The 19,984-nt window shown below is 35.2% G+C and overlaps 1 protein-coding gene across 2 annotated transcripts in view; it reads left to right on the top strand.

Annotated features, from left to right (window-relative positions):
- ITGB8 (integrin subunit beta 8) overlaps positions 1 to 19,752 on the top strand; it is an 86,851-nt gene extending 67,099 nt beyond the window's left edge. Inside the window, exons 8-14 of one of the 2 annotated variants that reach the window (XM_081283764.1) lie at positions 1,647 to 1,736; positions 4,887 to 5,021; positions 6,902 to 7,307; positions 9,718 to 9,943; positions 10,862 to 10,968; positions 14,231 to 14,394; positions 14,489 to 19,752. In XM_081283764.1, coding sequence (XP_081139890.1) covers positions 1,647 to 1,736; positions 4,887 to 5,021; positions 6,902 to 7,307; positions 9,718 to 9,943; positions 10,862 to 10,968; positions 14,231 to 14,394; positions 14,489 to 14,611 — 1,251 coding nt within the window. In that variant the 3' untranslated portion in view covers positions 14,612 to 19,752. Of the gene's footprint in view, positions 1 to 1,646; positions 1,737 to 4,886; positions 5,022 to 6,901; positions 7,308 to 9,717; positions 9,944 to 10,849; positions 10,969 to 14,230; positions 14,395 to 14,488 lie in introns of both variants that reach the window. The other variant, XM_081283763.1, reaches the window with a different exon arrangement.
- Positions 19,753 to 19,984: the final 232 nt, after the last annotated feature.

The raw sequence follows: 19,984 nt of genomic DNA, 5'->3' as shown, positions 1-19,984 counted from the left end.
GAGTCCCATGCGCGCCCTTGTAGGCACCTACTTTAGCTGCTCATGGATCTTTTTCTATCACCCATCTTTCATTTTTTTTCATTTTTCTATCACCCTAACAGCATTGAAACTCATCTCCTAAATCCATTCTCCACATGGTGCAAGATGATGTGTTGAAATCACAAGTATGTCCACAGTACCTTCTGGAGCAAAATATCCTAGGGGCTCCCTATGACTTAGAGGACTGAGTTTCTAATTTGGCACCTGGTTCTATCTACCTCTCTCTGGGGCCTCTTTTCCCTAACTTGCCCTTGTCCCTCTGGCAATGTGCCTGATCTTCCCCTGCACACACACACACACTCACCAACCTGCTTCTTTCTTTGTGCTTTTGTTCTTGCTGCCCCCACTGCACACCCATATGTGGAAGTCATTCTCTCTCATGACTGGGTTCACTCCCACTCAGCATCCTCTACGAAGAGCTTATAAGTCAGCTCCTTAAGGAAACGGCCCCTGATAACTTTCCCCAGCTCTGCAGTCCTTGCCAGGCATCCTGCTTAATAGCTTCTGTGCACAAATGCTTCATGTGGCTTATATTTTGTGGAATTATCATTTATAGACCTGTGAGATCCTTAAGGACAGAAACTATATGGTTTAGTAAGTTAGCATTTCCAAAGTAGTATTATAATAGATGCTCAATAAAGGCATCTGTTAATAAATGAATTTTAAAAATCTGTGATACATTTTTCCCCATGACTTGAGATAACAAATTGTTGGTGTTTAAATATGGATAGTATATGGAAGAAAGTTAATGATGCTTGTGAACTGAAAAAAAAATGAATGAATAAGTGGATTTCAAGACTTTCATAATCTGAATTCTTATAAATATGCACCTTTATTCTAGTCCAACTGCTTTTCTTCCTCTTGTAGCCCTCTAAGCCTTTGCTCATTCTCACATTCTCCCTGGTAATACATCTCCTCCAAAATTAGTAAGCATTACCCATCACAAACTCCTGTTCTTTGAAGCTCCACCTGTAACTCTGATTTTTCCTACTGTCTGATACAACATGCCCCAAAGGTCATTTCATGGATCAGCAGTTCTATAAAATATATATATATATATTATGTAAGAAAAGAGTTTGGCATTTAAAGAAGCATTGGGGAATGCTGCATTAAACTGAGTCGAATTATTTACAAATTACAGGACTGCTCAACGTTTTAGTTTGAAAATGTGCAATTTGGATCTCTGGATAGAATAAAGATATGCAGAACTTCCCAAACTTATTTGCCCTTAGAACATTTTTCATGTTCTAAGTCTCTTAGGGCTGTGTTCCATGGAAGATGCTTTGGAAATTCTGATATAATTCTGATGATATTTTTAGGTCATCATGTAATTCAGGATGCACACACCCATGCTCATGCATATTTATTTGCATTTGTACACACACACACACACACACACACACACACACACACACACATACACCCTACCTTTTCATGAGTATAAGGGCTTGCAATCCTACCAGGTTGCTTATATTTTTCATGTTTTATATTTTTCCTGCATATAATGTCTCATCTTCCATTGGTAATGGAAAAATATTAAATATTTGTTGATCACTGAACCACTGCAGAGTTTGCCATTACGTAAATTCAACTGATGTGTTTTCTAGGACCTTCTACCCCTTTTGCCTGGCACCATTGCTGGTGAGATAGAATCGAAGGCTGCTAACCTCAACAATTTGGTAGTAGAAGCCTACAAGGTATGCATATATCATATACGATTTTTGCCAAATAAACTTTAACTTTCCAAATAAACATTTCTGTGACAACATACCAACTAGTGCTATATCATCCTGAGAGGAGTGGTAGAAAGAACATAAAATTAGGAACAGGGAATCTGGCATTTAGGCCTGGTGTTAGCACAAACTACCATGGTCCCTTGGGAGACTATGTGGTCTCGTTGATAGCCATCCAACACTGGGCCTGAGACTTTCTCAGTTTCCTTCCAAATCCAATGCTCAATGAGTTACCTACTCATGGCTACAGAAAGCATTTTGTTACCAAGAAATTGCATAATTTCCCTTTTTCATGAATTATGAAATCCACACTGTTATTTAAAGAAACAACCTGCCAGGGGAAATGAATTATCTGCGACATAGAGATTACTAAGATGATTTTGTTCTCTATGATCAATTATTTGATTGTTCAGTCAATTATTTGAGCACATTCATCAAAACAGTTTGAGTAAAAGAATCACCTTGACAAGTATGGTCTGTTATTTATGGTCATATGCTCTCATCAATCCTGTGAAGAATGGGCAACTGAATGCAAAGAATTTAAAGAAACATCTGTTCTCTCAAACTGGGTCATGGCTTCATGTCATATGTGCTGTAATGTTGTAATACCACTAAGAACCAGACACTTTTCACACATGACTTCGTTTAATCCTCACCTAGGCAGGTGTTACTACTCTCATTGTATATTTGTAGAAACAAAGAAGTGAAGCAAATTAACCAAAGGTCACACAGCTAATCAGAAGAATCAGGATCAGAATCCAGGTGTTCAGCGTCATGCCCCAGGTGTTTCCTGCTTTGTGATATCACCTATTTTTCTTTTGTCATTTTTATGTAGTATCAAGCTTGCTCGATTAGACCTTGAATTTATGGGCCAGTTATAAAGTCTCATTTTCCCAAATTCTCTGATTCCCTTCCCAAACATGTAAGAGTTGAATAGTGTAAAGAACAGCCAAAACGTGGAGAAAAATCTCAGATTTCTCTAATCATCTTCAAGGAGCACCTGCCTTCAACATGAGTACAAAAGGGAAAGGCAGAAAGTAGACACTGGATATACAATGAAGAATTATTGAAAGTTATTCTTTAAAAGGAAAATAAACCTTGCTAGATTATTTTTGCCGAGAACTTTTATTTTGTGTCTGAAACTGTGTAGAATGAAATAAGGAAGAACATCTTAAATGACATCTCTCACTTACAGAAGAGTGCTATGACTAGGGATTTTTATCAAGAAAAATCAAATGTGCATATAATTTTTTCCCATCAAGAGTGTGTTTCTGAGAAGAATCCAAATAAGAAAGGAATTTATACTGTTAGGACTGAATTGCTATAGTATGAGACCATTTATTACCCCAAGCAAGGAGCATAAACTGACAACTTTTCACCTATGTGTCATACAGTATCCAAGGAAAGGAGACCAAAGTATCTGCTTTAATTTCTTTATTTGTCTAGAACAGATATGGGATGTCTGATCCCACTGTGGTTCTGACTGATCTTACAGTGACATCAATTAAAAAGCAAAACAAACTCAACTCTGGCTAACTACCTTAGGTTGAGATTCTGTCATTTTTTATGTGTCTATATTTTCAAAATTCTTCTGAAATTTTATCTTGTCTTCACCGTCCAACAGAAACAACAGAAACAATTCCCAATTCATTGAAGAATCTTAAAACAGAAAAAATAATCTGTCTCATTACTGATTAGATATTAAAGGAGAAGCTTCAGATTGTGTCAGGAGATTAATTCCTACATCCTAAAACTGGGAAATATTTTAGAGATCTATCTTTACACATTGCTTGAAAAACATGGGCCTAACTGGCTTAAAGTCTTAAAACAGAATTTCTGAAGGGTAAACTGAGCACACTCCTTGAATTAAGTATTTCCTTCTGATCTGACATATTATTGCATATCCATCTTTGCATATCCTTGAAAGTTCTTTTTGGGTTGCCAAAATCATTCAATTAACAGTTGCAGTGTGGGACTTCTCTAACATGGTGGTACGGGCCTGTAATTCTAGCTGCTCAGGAGGATTGCGAGTGGGAGGCCGGTCTGTGCAACATAGTAAGACCCTGCCTCAAAATGGGGCTGAGATGGTCTTTTTTAATCCAAATAATACTCATGAATTTGAGGAAAATATTTTGTTCTAAAGATATGCTACCAGAATTCCATGCTCAATTATTAATCAGTAAGCCCATGTACCTTTATTGATTATACCGTTGGAAAAGAAAAATTATTCCCGTAAAGGATTAGAATCCTCTGAAAGTATTTTTTTCTTCCTACACTGCCACTTTTCTTCCTCTGTTTACAAGTATAAGCTATGAGTTTTTGCATTTAGTTGACTCTTTATTTTATGGGATAAAATGCACACAGATCTGAAAGACATAATTAAAGTAGCTAGATCCTTTGGAACTTAAGAGATTGAGATAGAAGAAATTACTATATATCTAATACATGATAGCCACTAAATCATATACTGAATGAGCATATAAATGAGTGAGTAAATCAATGAATTTTTTTATGTCTAGTTTAGAAGCCCTAGTTTGGAATGAAGGCTTGGTACAAATTTGACTAACAAAAGCAAGCCCTCAGGTCTTAACACAATTTATAAGCCATTCTTAAAGGAACTGTACCTTTCAACTCTGTATCAATAAGGCATTTTAGCTTTCATGATAGTATAAAGTGTTTGAAATTGAAATTTTTTTTAATAGCTGTTATCTGTCAAAAGCATGTTTCATGTTTTTAGCTATGGAAATTCACCCTTTGTGATATATGGTCTCAATGTTTTACTTAAACTGTATCATAATATGTAAGTAGCACTGGATTTTGAAAGATAATTTTCATAACAGGTTGAGTGAGAAATCGTTTTGAAGTAATCAAAATGCACAATGGGGAAAACAGAACCATTTAAATGCAGAAAATCTAATCTTTCAGTATTTCTTACATATTTCAAACTTAATGGGTCTTTATGTGGAAACACTGTATTTATTCATCCTTTTACAGAGACAGACTCTTTGACTTAGTAAAAAATTAAACCTAGAGTAATTGTATAAGCTTGACTCTGCTTCATTGCTCATATTTGAAACCATTACAGCATTTAATTAAAAGATGATGTCTCCACAGAAACTCATTTCAGAAGTGAAAGTGCAGGTGGAAAACCAGGTACAAGGTGTCTATTTCAACATCACAGCCATTTGTCCAGATGGGGCCAGAAAGCCAGGCACCATTGGATGTGGAAATGTGACAAGCAATGATGAAGTATGTGGGTGTGCATTTTTCTTATTTAAAATAAGCTAAATTTGTTTGGCACGCTTTCCTCACAGAAAAACTAAACCATTCTGAATAATTTTACTTAACTGCTGACTCCAGGAATTTTATTTATACTTCAAAGTAACTTTCATTGTCTCTTCTCAAAGTTACCTTCTTGTTTTAACTCAATTAACTATTCTCTTGAACCCTCAAGTTAAAATAAATAAATATGTATTATGTTGAACATTTGTTTAATAACAGTAACTTCCAACATAGGTGACCTAATTGGTATAGAAGAGGAAATCACATCTACTTTTGGATTCAAATCTGCTTATTCTCAAGGGTAAATGTGATATTGAAAGTAATAAGCTATAGGGAAGAATGACACAATTGATAAAGTCTAAGAATTTCAAAATCTTTCACTTTGTGTTTGCCTCAGTCCATTCATAATCAGGTAGGGAAATTGACTGAGAACAATAAAAAAGGAGGAGTTGAAATGAGATGTAAAGAAAAGAGGTATAAATCACAGTAGCATCAGGAAACAGGACCAGAGGATTCTCCAAGAATTGGCACAGTAGAGAGGCACAGCAGAGAGTCACACACAGGGATCCTTGTGGGGTAAAGATATCTCCAGTGAGTCATTTTCCTCTAGGGGCATGACTTATCTAATTTTTAAACAGATGGCTTAGACTAGAAGACTTCTCATCTCCCTGCTAACTCCAAAGTTCTATAATTGTATTTGTTTTATTTATTATTATTATTGGTAGTAGTAGTAGTAATTTTTTGTGGTGCTGGAGATTGAACTCAGGACCTCACTTAGGCCAGGCAAGTGCTTTACCCGTGAGCCACATCCCTATCCTCCTCTATAATTTTATTAATCGCTTACATGTCAGGTCCTAGAGAGAAAAAGTGATGGAAAGAGGTAGAACATTCTCAATAAAAGGAGACTTTTCTGTAGTTAGAATATATTTTCCCTCTTGAGAATTTTAGAATCTGTGGGTAGTATAATTGTGCCTACAAGCTGTACATTTTAAATTAATTACTGCAAGTTTCTAATTCTGTAGTTTCCTCTATAATCAGTCCTTGGATTTTGTTCAAAAGCCATCATACAGCAGTTTACAAAATACACATTTGATTTTCATTAAATATAAAGAAATTTTTTTCTATCATAAGATAACACTTAGTTACTTACTGAAGAATGAAGTAATTCTTTCAAAAATCTCAATTTTGGAGCAATAGTTTTCTTATATCTTAGGGTTTTTTCTTTCTTTCTTTTTTTCCTACATTTCTTTTCCCCCTTGACTTTCAACCAAGTTGTATAAACAACGTGACTCTAAGGAATAGTCATCTGACCTCTTAATTATATAAACCCCAAGTTTTGCTCTATGATTAATAATGGCAATGACCACGTTATCCTACACATCTGTTAATCCTTAACATTCTTAAGCACCAACACCAACTTTATAATAAGACTGAGTCAAACTCTTAATACATGTTGAAGCCTAAGTTTAGTTCTTTTTGTATCATCATATATAACATAATTTCCAACCAAAAACACAGATTATTTTTAAATTGTAATGATTTTAGTCCAACTTGAAAATAGGAAGGTGGAGTAGGCAGTTCATATAAGCAGGATCAAGTCTGTTTACTGGTGTATTATAGGCAATTAGCAATCATTGGTTCCTCTAATTCTTTAGTTTATTAATCAGAAAATAAAAGACACTAAAAGGGATTTTGCATCTTCATGTGAAAAAACTTGCCTGGGTATTTTATAAACAATTACTCTAAGATGCTATTGTATTATTGATTGAAATATACGGACACATAAAATATTGGCAATAAAAATATCAAAGGATGTAATTATATTTCCTTTTTCTTCCTAAATTTAGGTTCTTTTCAATGTAACAGTTACAATGAAAAAATGTGATGTCACAGGAGGAAAAAACTATGCAAAAATCAAACCTATTGGTTTCAATGAAACCACTAAAATTCACATACACAGGCGCTGCAGCTGTCAGTGTGAGGACCACAGAGGACCTAAAGGAAAGTGTGAGGATGAAACTTTCCTGGACTCCAAGTGTTTGCAATGTGACGAGAGTAAATGCCATTTTGATGAAGATGCATTTCCATCTGAGAGTTGCAGGTTACACAAGGATCAACCTGTTTGCAGTGGTCGAGGAGTCTGTATTTGTGGGAAATGTGTATGTCACAAAATTAAGCTTGGAAAAGTGTATGGAAAATACTGTGAAAAGGATGATTTTTCTTGTCCATATCACCATGGAAATCTGTGTGCTGGTGAGTATAAATACATACAGGTAATTTTTACTAACCACTATCCTGGTAGCATATAGTCTCATGTATCTTTAAAAATATGTTACAAATTGCCATCACTGAATCTGAATTTAATACTCACAGTTTCATAATCTGCAAAATTAGGTCACCACAATAGTCACAGCAGGGGTTTTAATATTTATGCTTAAAGTATACAGGATATACTTCTAAATAAAAACCTAAAATTAATTGTAATTCTCAAATATTCTTTGATCTTGGAAAGAACATCCCAGAAGGGGAAATTACTGATGATGGCTGACACGTTTTCCAAAAGAATGAGGGTATTCTTCCACAGGGTCTGATTCATTCTGGCAAAAGGTTACTCACTCCAGATTGCTCAGAGGATTTTATTTCTGTCAGGATGAGGGGGGAGTGAGCTATAAAAATATACTTTTCATTCATTGGAAAATTCTTAAAGCATCATTATAGATGGTATTGTAAGTTTGTGGTAATTTAAACCTCAGCAGTTTATTTTTGGACCACCACCAGCAACAGAATTGCCAGAGGACAGCATTCTTCAAGAAAATACTGGATTATTAAGCAATCTAGAAGATTAGTCTTTGTGGCCACACACAGACCACATTTTTAAAATGAAATGAATTAAAATAAAAATATCAAGGTTACTTTGTGTCTAATTCAGTTTACTGCCACCTACAGGTTAGAGTCCAATAACTGTGCAACACTTGAATATTAAAATATTATTGTTAAATATATTAAACTCTCTGCCATCTGAGTTCATAGAATAATTTCACTTACTGTGAAAATGCCTTTTTAGCATTTGCATTGTAGTAGATAAATATCTGTTAAGTTGTTGATGAATGAAAATATTTCATTACTGTAAGGCTAAGGAAAGTAACAGCCTATAAAAATAAATTTTATATTGTTGCAAAAGCTAAAAATTCAAAATATGTTACCTAAATGTGTGATGGCAAATTATCTTTTTATTCTATTATATACACGGAATGTTTTGTATTTCAAACATTTATTCAACTGTAGCTGGAATCATACAGAAGATGGATTATAGATAACTAGAATAAATCAGCAGTTGTTTACTATATTTTATAGGGAAAGGAAATGCTATTTTACAGGGAACAGAAAGACTTTCTCCACAGCTGTCAGTTCCTCAAAGACATTTCAAATACATTGAGATTCCTATTCTCTGCTGCAAAATATCCAAAAATCATGTACTGACCCTTCCTTGTGACTATGATACTACTGACCCTCAAGCACTTGAGAATCTGCTTTGAATGGTTGTATGTAAGAGAAAACTGTAGGGCTGACATGCATCATCTAGTCTCCCCGAGGAATAAAAGCACATGTTCCCAGGTCGGCTGGCGAGGACTCGACTTGCAGGCTGTATGGGGGAGCAGGGTCTGGAGGACATCTGTTTGGCCTGGACTTCATTAGTTTTACACTTAACAAGCTGAGCTGATCCAGCAGTGGACCCTGTGGGACAGTTAACTTGTAAGGTGCTCAGCAATAAAAGAGAGAAAGGAAATGAGGAAAAGAAGGCAAGGAACAGAAGGGAGGGAAGGAAGGAGAAAGGGAAGATTAATTGACTTGTAGCTAAAAAAGCTTGAGAAATACTGCACAATCCTATAAAATGTACCCCTTCTTGAAGATTTCTAATTCTCATTGGCAGATTAAATTTTGGACACTTTCAGCAATCAAAAATTCATTTAATTATGTATAACCAATGTTTCCTCAGCTTGTGTGCATAAAGGCCCCTTGTGCACTGCACACTCCCCAGCCCCAACACACACCATCTTCCTTTCTTCTTGCCATTTGCCACCTAATCATAGCTCGCAACAGAGATGAGAACAGCACTGATAATCTACTAAATACTATTCTGAGGATATGAGAGAATTATTTCAACTCCTCAGAAAATCTTATCTTTAAACATAGCCTTCACCACACTGAAGCACTAAGAGGGTTTGCCTCCTAGTCCTTCCAAGTCATTCCCAGCCCTTAGCAATAGTGCAACTATGAGAATAGATTATGGAAGTCATTAATCAAATACTCTTATTTTCTGATCTCATGTCACATAACATTACTTTAGCTTTTGTAACTTCTTTATATTTCTGTGTCTTAATTTAAAACTGAACGTATGACACTTAAGAGAGTTGAGCAGCCACCACAGGAGGGACTTCCTTCACATTTGTTAGCACAGAATATTAGTACAAGAGATTATCTACAATAGGACATCTTTCCTAAATTCTGGCACTCTTTAGGTCAGATGAATAGAAAATGATGCTGTTTCCATTCACTTGACTGCCTGTTCATTTCTGTGGAGGTGGGAAGTGAATCCACACGTGGAAACTCTTCACAAGTCAGTGGCGTCTCTAATGTGGGTCCTGGTGTGTCTTGGTTGCAGGGCATGGAGAGTGTGAAGCAGGCAGATGCCAGTGCTTCAGTGGCTGGGAAGGGGATCGGTGCCAGTGCCCCTCAGCATCATCTCAGCACTGTGTCAATTCAAAAGGCCAGGTGTGCAGCGGCAGAGGCACGTGTGTGTGCGGCAGGTGTGAGTGCACAGATCCCCGGAGCATTGGCCGCTTCTGTGAGCATTGTCCCACTTGTCACACAGCCTGCAGTGAAAACTGGTATGAGCTCTCTGACTTCCACAGTCATAAAGCAGCCCTGCAGCTGCTGTTTTTGTTGGTTCTGCCTTTCTTAATCTCAGAGTTGCCAGACAAATTGTTACCTTCATGCTAAAAAAGAAGTGAATGCAGACATTTTAGAAATTAGGGGACTTGAATTCCAATCTCAGCCCAATAACTAGCTGTAGAGCATCACAATAAATCCAGACACTCACTACCTTAGTTTTTTTTTTTAATAAGTTTTAGAAAATAGAGGCTGTCTGCTACAAAGCTGATGACTAATTAATTGTGTAAGACAAGTTGTTAAAAATCCTCTATGTCTCAGTTTCCTGAGTTTGAAAGTAAGGATGATGATGAATAAAAATAATAATGTTAAAATTCTGTGGAAGAATTATTAAATTAAATTAAATGTGAAAAGCAGAATAAAAGCACACCTTTGTATTTGGTGCCTGATGGTTGTAGAATAAATGTTGACTAAGTTATCATTGTGCTTTACTTTTAATATTTTCATGATAAAGAATGATGGTGGCTGTGACTTACTCTAGAAATAAGTGATAAATAAACAAAAGGTGACATGCTAAATGAAAGTGACATAATTGTTTTGTGTTAGTAATTAATTTTCCAATGGCAGTCTGAGACCTGCTCACAGACCACCAATCTAAACATCAGTGTACCTTCCAGTTTGCATAATTCAGATTTTTAAAATGATTTCTCTCTCAAATCTGTAATTCTATTATGCATAGTCACTTATTTAAATTATTTGGAAATGCAATACTTCAACATAATGATAGAGTTATTTCAAATGGAACTAATCTAAATTTTCAGTATCTATTTGTTGTTAAGTTGTTATTTTATTTTTCCTAGAAAATATTATAGTCTATCTCTTTTTAAAAGAACTAATGTTTTAAGTTCCTCTCACAGGAATTGTATGCAATGCCTTCACCCTCACAATCTATCTCAAGCTATACTTGATCAGTGCAAAACCTCATGTGCTCTCATGGACCAGCATTATGGGCATCAAACATCAGGTAAATGAAAGACTCATAATCAAAGCACTATAGTGTATCTGTGGAGGACCACATTCCCCCAAAGTTCTCATAATTAACCATGCTAAGGAAAAGACTAAGAACTTCAATTTTGGTTTCAATATAAAACACTTCTTTATTTTTTAATACAATTTTATTGAGGCAACATGGAAATACAATAAATAAGTCTGCATACATTCGTGGACAAAATGTAATGAGTTTGTGATTTGCTTTTTGAAATCTCCCAGAGATGATGTTCTTGAGTAGTTAATGTTTTACACCTCTGCTTCACCGCTCTATTTCCATGCCGTGTACCTCCATGGAAGGGCATCCAAATAAATTGGCTAGAAAGATTTCCATGAGCCAAAAAATACAGGTTCCCTACAGAGGAGCCCTTCACTGAGAGATAAAGATTGTGGAGCCGTAATTTTATTTCATTATCCAAAGTTGCTTCCAGTTCAGAACTGCTGAAAGAGAGATCCAGCATGGCCCTCATCTTAACAGGGCATTTCTTTCCCCAGAGAATAATCAATTATTTGTCTTTGGAAAAGCACATAATGAATTTTTAAAGGCAAATAGATTTGGTTAACAAAGAAGTAAAAAGTAAATGAAGTAAAACTAAATCAAGAGATTTGTGTATTATCCCAAATTGGACACTCCTATTTCCTTTAACTCACACTTACTCTCGTGTTTCAGGTGAAGCTATAAAATTTCAAGGAGCAATGAACTGCTTTTGTAATCTGTGTAACATCCAAAGGGTCATTCCTTGTACTTCTCATTCTGATAGCATGTAGTTTAGTGGGGGAATGATGATAAATGTAGCACAATGAAAACAATATGGAACTTTTAGTCTGAAGACCTTGGCTTGAGCCCTAAGCATTACTTGTTAAGAAATAGCAGTCCTCCTGAAAAGTTTCCTGAGCTTCAGTTTCCTCATCTGTTAAATAGAGATATAAATAGTATCCACCTCAAAGGGTTGTTGTGACCTTAATGAGCCAGTGAACGTGAAACAAGTATCTAAAGCAAAAGATGATTCATAAATGGAAAACCATGTGAGAGTTATGAGCAAAGTCTGTTTTTAAATGAAAGTTCATTAGAACTCAAAAAGCTGGAACCCCATTTTTGCACAGGTGTTCAAAGGAGTTAGAAATGAATTCCTAACTCCATAAGAGCTAAAAATTAGATCTTTATAGGAAACATTTCCATTGCTTCTATTATTTCAAGTTTCTCCTCCAACCTGTAAGAAAAAATCCCAGCCCTTAGAGACTGCCGAGAAGAATAAACATTCTCCAGAGCTTTGTTTCCTTTTGGTTTCACATCTGCACTGATCTTAGCTCATGATGAATTTGGCTCCAAACAGAGTCCCATGTGCTGCCAGCTGGGGCTACAGCAATCACTCCCAAAAGTTAAGTGCCTTTCTAATAAATAGGGCCCTTCCTATCAACATGTCATTTATTATGTTAAGTAAACACTACTGTGACTGAAGGGTGGTTACAAATAGTATCCCCTTAAAGCTCCTAGGAAAAGCTCTGACCCAATCTCAACTAAGAAAAGCATAGGCTGGGGGTAGATGTTTGACCATCTGCAGCAACCTTTCAAAATACAGGCAGAGTTGAGCCCTACAATTGCCCTACAACTGCTAACTTATTAGGAATACTTCTGAACTTGATGAGGAGCTAGAGGGTTTCCCCTCCCCTTAACCTCTGTTGTGCAAGGACAGGGAAAGGGCATTGGTTAGGCACCTTTATTATCTATCCTCTCAATCACACTTCTTTCAGTCCCTCTGGCTAAGTGCCCACCAGGCAAGAAGCCAGTAAGTGGAATCAAGCCACGTGTTCCCTCTGAGGACCTGCCTTAGCTGGTTTGAGTAGTCAGATCATCTAAGGGAAATGGCAATCTGTTGGGGGAGAAAGATTTGGGGATCATTCTCCTGTGGAAGACTCAAAGGTGCCACCTTCCAACACAGCATTTTGGATTCTGTCTCCCTGAGGTCTGTGACAATGGAAGACTTGCTTTGGAATCTGGTGTTTCCACTTGATGAGTAGCCCTGGGGTCTGCCTCTGACCTTTTGTTCAAGACCCCTTATTACTGACCAAAAGAATTGGGGCTTCATTAAGTTTTCTCATTCAGAGAGGCCCTTGTCATAGAGTTCTGGCCTTATTTGCGAGCATTCTTGGTCACTGCTAAAAATTGAGTCCAAATCACCCACGATTCCATAATGCATTGGCAGGTCTTCTTCTTAGTGGCCTTCTCCAGGGAGACTCTAAAATTAACATAAGGTCCCCCAAAGTCTGTAAAATGGGCAGAGGAACACAATGTCTTTTCCAGCCCGGAAGTAATTTTATGAATCTGGGGTAGCTGTTGAGTTCTGTGGAATACTTGCTGTTATGCAACCATGTTCCTCTACGATAAGGGGGATGCCTCTGGCAACAACAGAGGCTGCAGGTTTTCCAATGAGAGTTTGCCAAAGGCCTGGTGCTAAAAGAGAGATCCAGCATGGCCCTCATCTTAACAGGGCATTTCTTTCCCCAGAGAATAATTAATGATTTGTCTTTGGAAAAGCACATAATGAATTTTTAAAGGCAAACGGATTTAGTTAACAGAGAAGTAAAAAGTAAATGAAGTAAAATTAAAGCAAAAGATTTGTGTATTATCCCAAATTGGACACTCCTATTTCCTGCTGAAGCCATGCATAATAATAATGAAACCTTACACTGCAATTTCAGAGGCAATATTTATTCATCTATTAGAGTAGTACTGATTTCAGCTTCTGCAAATGTTTACTTTATTTTCCATTACTGGTGTGCAACAAATGAAGAGAAAGCATAACAAGAGGAACACATGCTGATGCCCAGAGCTGTTGAGCAGTTCTTAAAATCTGATTTTCCACTTGGTGTTCAAAAGTACACATCACAAAAGCTGCCCCTCTCTCTGTCATGGATATAATTATATCTGGGTAAGGGACTTGGACATATTCCAGCTAAGACAATTATAGAATCAGGCTGGAAAGAAATGATGTTATTAAATATTTTCATTGTGTCTGTTCCCAAAGGGAAGTTTTCTTTTGAAAATATTTTAATAATAAATGTGCAATAAAAATTACTTTACTTTTCTGAGTCAACAGTAATGTCAGTCCTTTGTTTTGAAAATGCAAATTTGTACAAGTCTCTGGTTCTATTAATTATAAGATGTGAACACTGTTTACTTGCTAGAATTCTTTGATTGACTGGCTTTGTTTAATGTTAACTTGTTTACTTTATTACAGAATGTTTATCTAGCCCAAGCTACTTAAGAATATTTTTCATCATATTCATAGTTACATTCTTGATTGGGCTGCTTAAAGTCCTTATCATTAGGCAGGCGATACTACAATGGAACAGTAATAAAATTAAGTCCTCATCAGATTACAGAGTGTCTGCCTCAAAAAAGGTCAGTGAATTTTTAAAATGTAATTATCAGTATTTTATTGTCTAGTTGCAGTACTTAGGTCTTTAACTGATAACAATATTTCTTCTCCATCAAGGATAAGTTGCTTCTGCAAAGTGTTTGCACAAGAACAGTAACCTACCGCCGTGAGAAACCTGAAGAAATAAAATTGGATATCAGCAAACTAAATGCTCATGAGAATTTCAGGTGTAACTTCTAAACAAAGATACAAGAAAACTTTATGGAAAACTGGATTTTTAAAATAATTGCTCCTAAAAAAGTAAAATTTTAAAAGTCACAGGAGGAGAAAAATTGTTCAAGGTCATGCCAGTTCCTGGTTGTATACTCAAATGAAGACTGACAAGCATCCTCATTGTCATGTGACTCACACAGCTGCTGAACTTTTCAGAGAAAAATGTGTCTTACTACTGTTTGAGACTAGTGTCGTTGTAGCACTTTACTGTAATATATAACTTATTTAGATCAGCATAGAATGTAGATCCTCTGAAGAGCACTGATTACACTTTACAGGTACCTGCCATTCCTACACGTCCCAGAGAGACACGATGCTGTGAGACAGGCAAGCCTCGTGTCCCTACAAGGGTGCAAGTCATTCCTGCCAGAACATATGGATAAAAAACATATGGTAGTTACATACCGAAGTGGCCAAATGCTTCAGCAATTGGTGTTTCATTCATTCAGGAGGTGAACAGCATAGAACCTTAATCATAAGGGATACTATTTTGAGACTGTTGTAGTTTGATGCATGTGTGTTTGTTTCCTTCTTTTCACAAAATGGATACTAATGCCAATGTTCTTTCTTCTTTGCATTTATATTTTGTTTTTCCTCCTTCCAGGATAAGTTTATATATATTGCAGATGACTGGATTAAATAAGTGCTAAGTTACTACTGCCATAAAAAACCTGTAATACAATGTCACTTTATTAGAATACTGGTTTTAAAAGCTGAATGTTAATAAGGGACACTGTAAAGTAGCATGTAAACCTGAATAGCTTCATTGTTTGAAGATGTGGTATCTTCTTACCTGGTAAACTGGATGGATTGTTTCACTATTTCATTTGCCTGATCTGTAGGTTGGAATTCACAAGGTATTTAGAAACTCTGCCTCAGCAATGTACTACACTTTTGAATGAGTTTTCTTAGATTTTGAGTCCAAGTTGATATCAACATTTTTCAGATGAAAAACTATATTATTTTTGCCCTTCAGTGCAGCCTAAGGACATTCTTTCCCTAAATTGCCCCAAACCTATTCACTAGGATTCATAAGAATATAAAATTGGAAGAGGGAAGGTAATATCTTAAAAATAAGATAATTCTCCATTTTAGTTAGCCAGGGAATTGAGGCTTACAAAGTTTAAGTGGTTACTTAAAAACCACCCAGGAGATAAAAGTGGCAGCATTAGAGAAGGAGTCCTGACTTCTAATTGCAGGCCAGTGTTCATTGCATGATGTTATGCTACCTCTCGACCTTTAAAATATTCAATTGGCAAATATTTTTAAATGTGATTTACTGAAGTCTTAATTATATGCTCCTGAGAAATTTTCAGAAGTAGAGAAGAGTAATTCCAATTGAGTTGTCCATAATGGGTTCTAGTCTTTCCTGCTAATCAGCTTCTGAGAAGGGACAGCAATGTGGTGGAAATATGGGGAAATCCTTCACATTATAAATCTGTACGAACAGCACCCTCTGGGGTTGTACCCTACTCAACTCAAGACCTGAATACATCTCTACCTTCCCCAATGGAAACTTCTTCACAATTACCATATCCCTACAGACTTACTCAGTCTGAATCATAGACTAGCTGTCCCACTATCATCTGAGTAGTCCAGAATTTTACCTCTGACAGCCAAACAATATATTTAAAACATCTTCTTGTAATTCCCAGATTTTCTGTCTTCCAGAACTTCAGTGAAAGTTCTAGATGAAGACTTACCTCCATCCTATATTCAACCCTAAAGAGAACTGAAAAACATGTTTAGTTTTTCTGGAGCCAGCGGACAGCAGCTCCATGAGCTGTTCTCTGCAGCCAAGCAATTATAATACTAAAATGAATGCATTCCAAGTGAGAAACTTGGGAACATTGACATAATTCAATACTGGGACTCATGTAAGAAAACTTTGGTAACTAAAGATAATGTAAAATTTGTAATTTTAAGCCTATCAAATATAATATCTTTTCATAAATATATAAATAAATGTATGTCTGACAACCTCCCAAAATGAAAAAAGTGGGAGACATCCTTTAATTAAAAGGCTGGCAATTTAAAAATTAATAGTTCAGTGTTTATGAGCTACAAACTAATTTCCATATGGAAATGAGCAAAAGAGCTTAAGAAAATGAAGTCCTTAAAAATCAAGGATTTTTTTTTTAATCTCACTAGTTTGCACTAACTTTAAAATGGACCAAGCTGTTAACATAGGAAGAGACAAACTTCCTTGTAGGCAATTTAAAGCTAAGTGATGACTGTAGCTGTTTCTGAATGTCATATGCTTTTTTTTCCTGTTTTCTTTTTTTTTTTTCTTTTTTCCTACTTAAAGAGCTAATTCTTAAAGGTTTTAGGGCTTATACTTTACTTGAATAATTGATGTTTTTCTGTGTAATGGTTTCTGAGAAGTGAATTAATATTTGACTAGTTAGAATTAATTAAAAGATAAGGGGAAACAGGGTATTCTTAGATTAAATAATTTATGTAAATAGAGCCTATTTTCAACTACTATGACCACAGGAGCCTTTTGTATTCATTGATATTAAATACAATTTTAAATTATTAACAAAACTTAGAACTTGAACAACATGTCTTGGTACGGCAACAATTTTGTGCCCTCAAGTATGTAATGATTATGAAAATGTGCCCCATGTACACTATGACACAACTGGATGCAACTTATTTCTCTAGGGCATCTTTACACTGCAGTGCACATGTGCTCATAAGTGTTCAACATATTCTTTGAAATTTGCTAGTATTTATTAAGCCATGGACATTCTCTGGAAGACATAAAAATTTACTAGAAATCAGATTATGTTCTAAATGTTCATTTTAGCTTTGATTTATAAAAATAACAACCACCACCACACCAAGAACAATACTAGATATCTCTGGAGGCATTTAAAAAAAAACTCAAAATACTAACATTAGTGGGTGCATCACATTCAACACTTCACTAAAAAATAAATTCCTTATTTTTTTCTTTTTTTAGCATTCACTTAACCTCCCCAGAAGATATTATGATGTGTAACAAAAGGCATCCATGAGATACTGAAATATTTCAGGATGAGCTATAAAATTAGATTGCTTCTCTCCATCAAATTATAAATTGTTCCTGTTATCCTAAATCCTATTTTTTTTCCATTCGATTTTTCCAAGATTTCCTTAAAGCTTCAGGCTCAAATAGTCTAATTGTGAAAAATAATGGAATTTAATGGCATAATTAAATTCTTCATTTCCAAACACCTCTTGATTTTAACACTCCTTTGAATTTATGCTCCTGAACAAAGACAGACCTATTCATGTGCATATTGCACTCTCTTTTGTTTACTCTTAATATCCAATTTATGGCTATTCTTATCTATATTGACCTTAAGAACTCCATTTCATCCATCGCAAACCTTTTCAAATGAATACAGAACGTTCTTTTGGATCATTTGCATCTTCTTTTAAAATTCCTCCATAGCAATTTATTATGTCTAACTGATCATACACATCTATATGTGTCTCATTGATTCTAAGACAGTTTTTCAATTAACCTCTCCAAAATTGTCATGTCTTCTAAAATTGTTGGCATCTTAGGTGCAGTGTTGAAAAGTGTGCTTGAATAAATATTACACTAATTCACCTTTAAATAAACATTCATAGGTATGGGATAATCCTTTTCTTTTAAATGTTTATGAATTAATGTCTGATAACATCTGAAGCCAATTTTCAATACAACTGAATCACAAATCAATAGGGAGCCTAACTGTCTGATTATCAAGTCAGCTTCTGCAGATCTTTAAGTTGCAAAAGCTCCTTCAGGCTCCCCTTTATGTTCTATGCTAAGTAATGATTAATTCAGCAATCCTCACTAACTGACTAGAATGGGTAAGTTTATTTTACTTAACTTTTTTTTTTATTCCTTTCTAAAGGGATCCTTTGTATATGATCATCTCACTTGTAAACAAAACTAACTGGAAAAATATTCCATGAAACCATCGTAATTAGATTTTGTAGCATCTTGTTTGTCTTTTATCAATGGAAGAAAATATGAAACAACCAGTCTTGTGGAAAACAACTTTGCTCTTGGGTCCTCCTACTTTTTTTAAACTTTTCTTTATACTTTTTGTTCTTTTGATGTTTTCCTTGGTTCTGATACATTTACCTTCAAGCCCATGTAATGACTGTTTTAAAACTGCATATTTAAATTATTTTGATTATGTGAAACAATTGTTCAGCTCTCTGGGCAGCTTTTTTTGAAATACCTGAGAGTAATGACACTACTCTTGTATCTACCTGAAATATTTTTCTGCTTAAAATTTATCTTTGGAAGCTAACTCTATTAATGAGATATCTAGTCTTTATGATCAACTTCAGTTAAAATTGTCTAACACAATAAAATAACCACTGCAATCAAGGATGGAAAATGTGTGACACGTGTAAAGATCTTTGACTAACTTTACACTATGCCACAGACAAATGTGATTCTGATGAATTCCACACAATGACAAGTATGGTACATAGATTTTATTAAAAATACTTAGTATAAAATATTTTAATTCTAAATTATAAGAAAATACAAATTTGCACATATTAATATAGAAATTCATTTTGTGTATATTTAACATACATTTAAACTATTTTACATTTATCAGCTACTTTATTAAGGTTTTTTAAACCTCTGCAAGAAAATTAGAAATGTTTTTTAAATTATCAGTAACATAACCTTATTTTGTTTCACTTAACATGTACTGCCTTTGTAAAAAAAGAAATTTAATATAGATGTATTTTTAAATTAAAATTTTTGTGTATTAAATAGCTCTAAGAAAGAAACAAATTCTTACTGAACATGTTTCATATTATTTCTGGCTTTGGATTATACATAAAGTTAAGTTGCCTTAAATGATACAAAAGATTGAGGTTTTAATTTCACGTAATATGCTATGAACCTGTTCATGTAACTCTGACTACTAACTTCTGTTTTATGTATTTATTAAAGAGCTGACACTGTAGATTGTTGTGAGATGTTTATTTTTCTAACAGATCTTATAGGAGTTATGACAAGGCATTCAATTAATGCACCATTCTGTTTAAAAGTAGGTGATAAATGACATGAAATTTTCTGTTTTAAAATAAAATGTAAAGGCTAAGAATACACAGAATGCTTCTTTATTTACCACGTGTCCTATGACCCTCAAAGTTGCTAGACAGCAGCACATTGTCACTTAAGAATGTGTAGTAATGACCACACACCATCACTGGCAGAGGCCACTTCCTCATGTATAGAAACTACTACTTTTAGACTATTGTGGGGCCAATGGTGAAGAAGTGGGGCCGTCCTGACTGCCCTTTTCCCTTTGGATAGCTGCCCAATGGTGG

This window comes from Spermophilus citellus (assembly GCF_964194105.1).
Source record: "Spermophilus citellus genome assembly, chromosome: 3".
NCBI classification, from domain to species: domain Eukaryota; kingdom Metazoa; phylum Chordata; class Mammalia; order Rodentia; family Sciuridae; genus Spermophilus; species Spermophilus citellus.
This window is presented reverse-complemented; position numbering and strand designations above follow the sequence as displayed.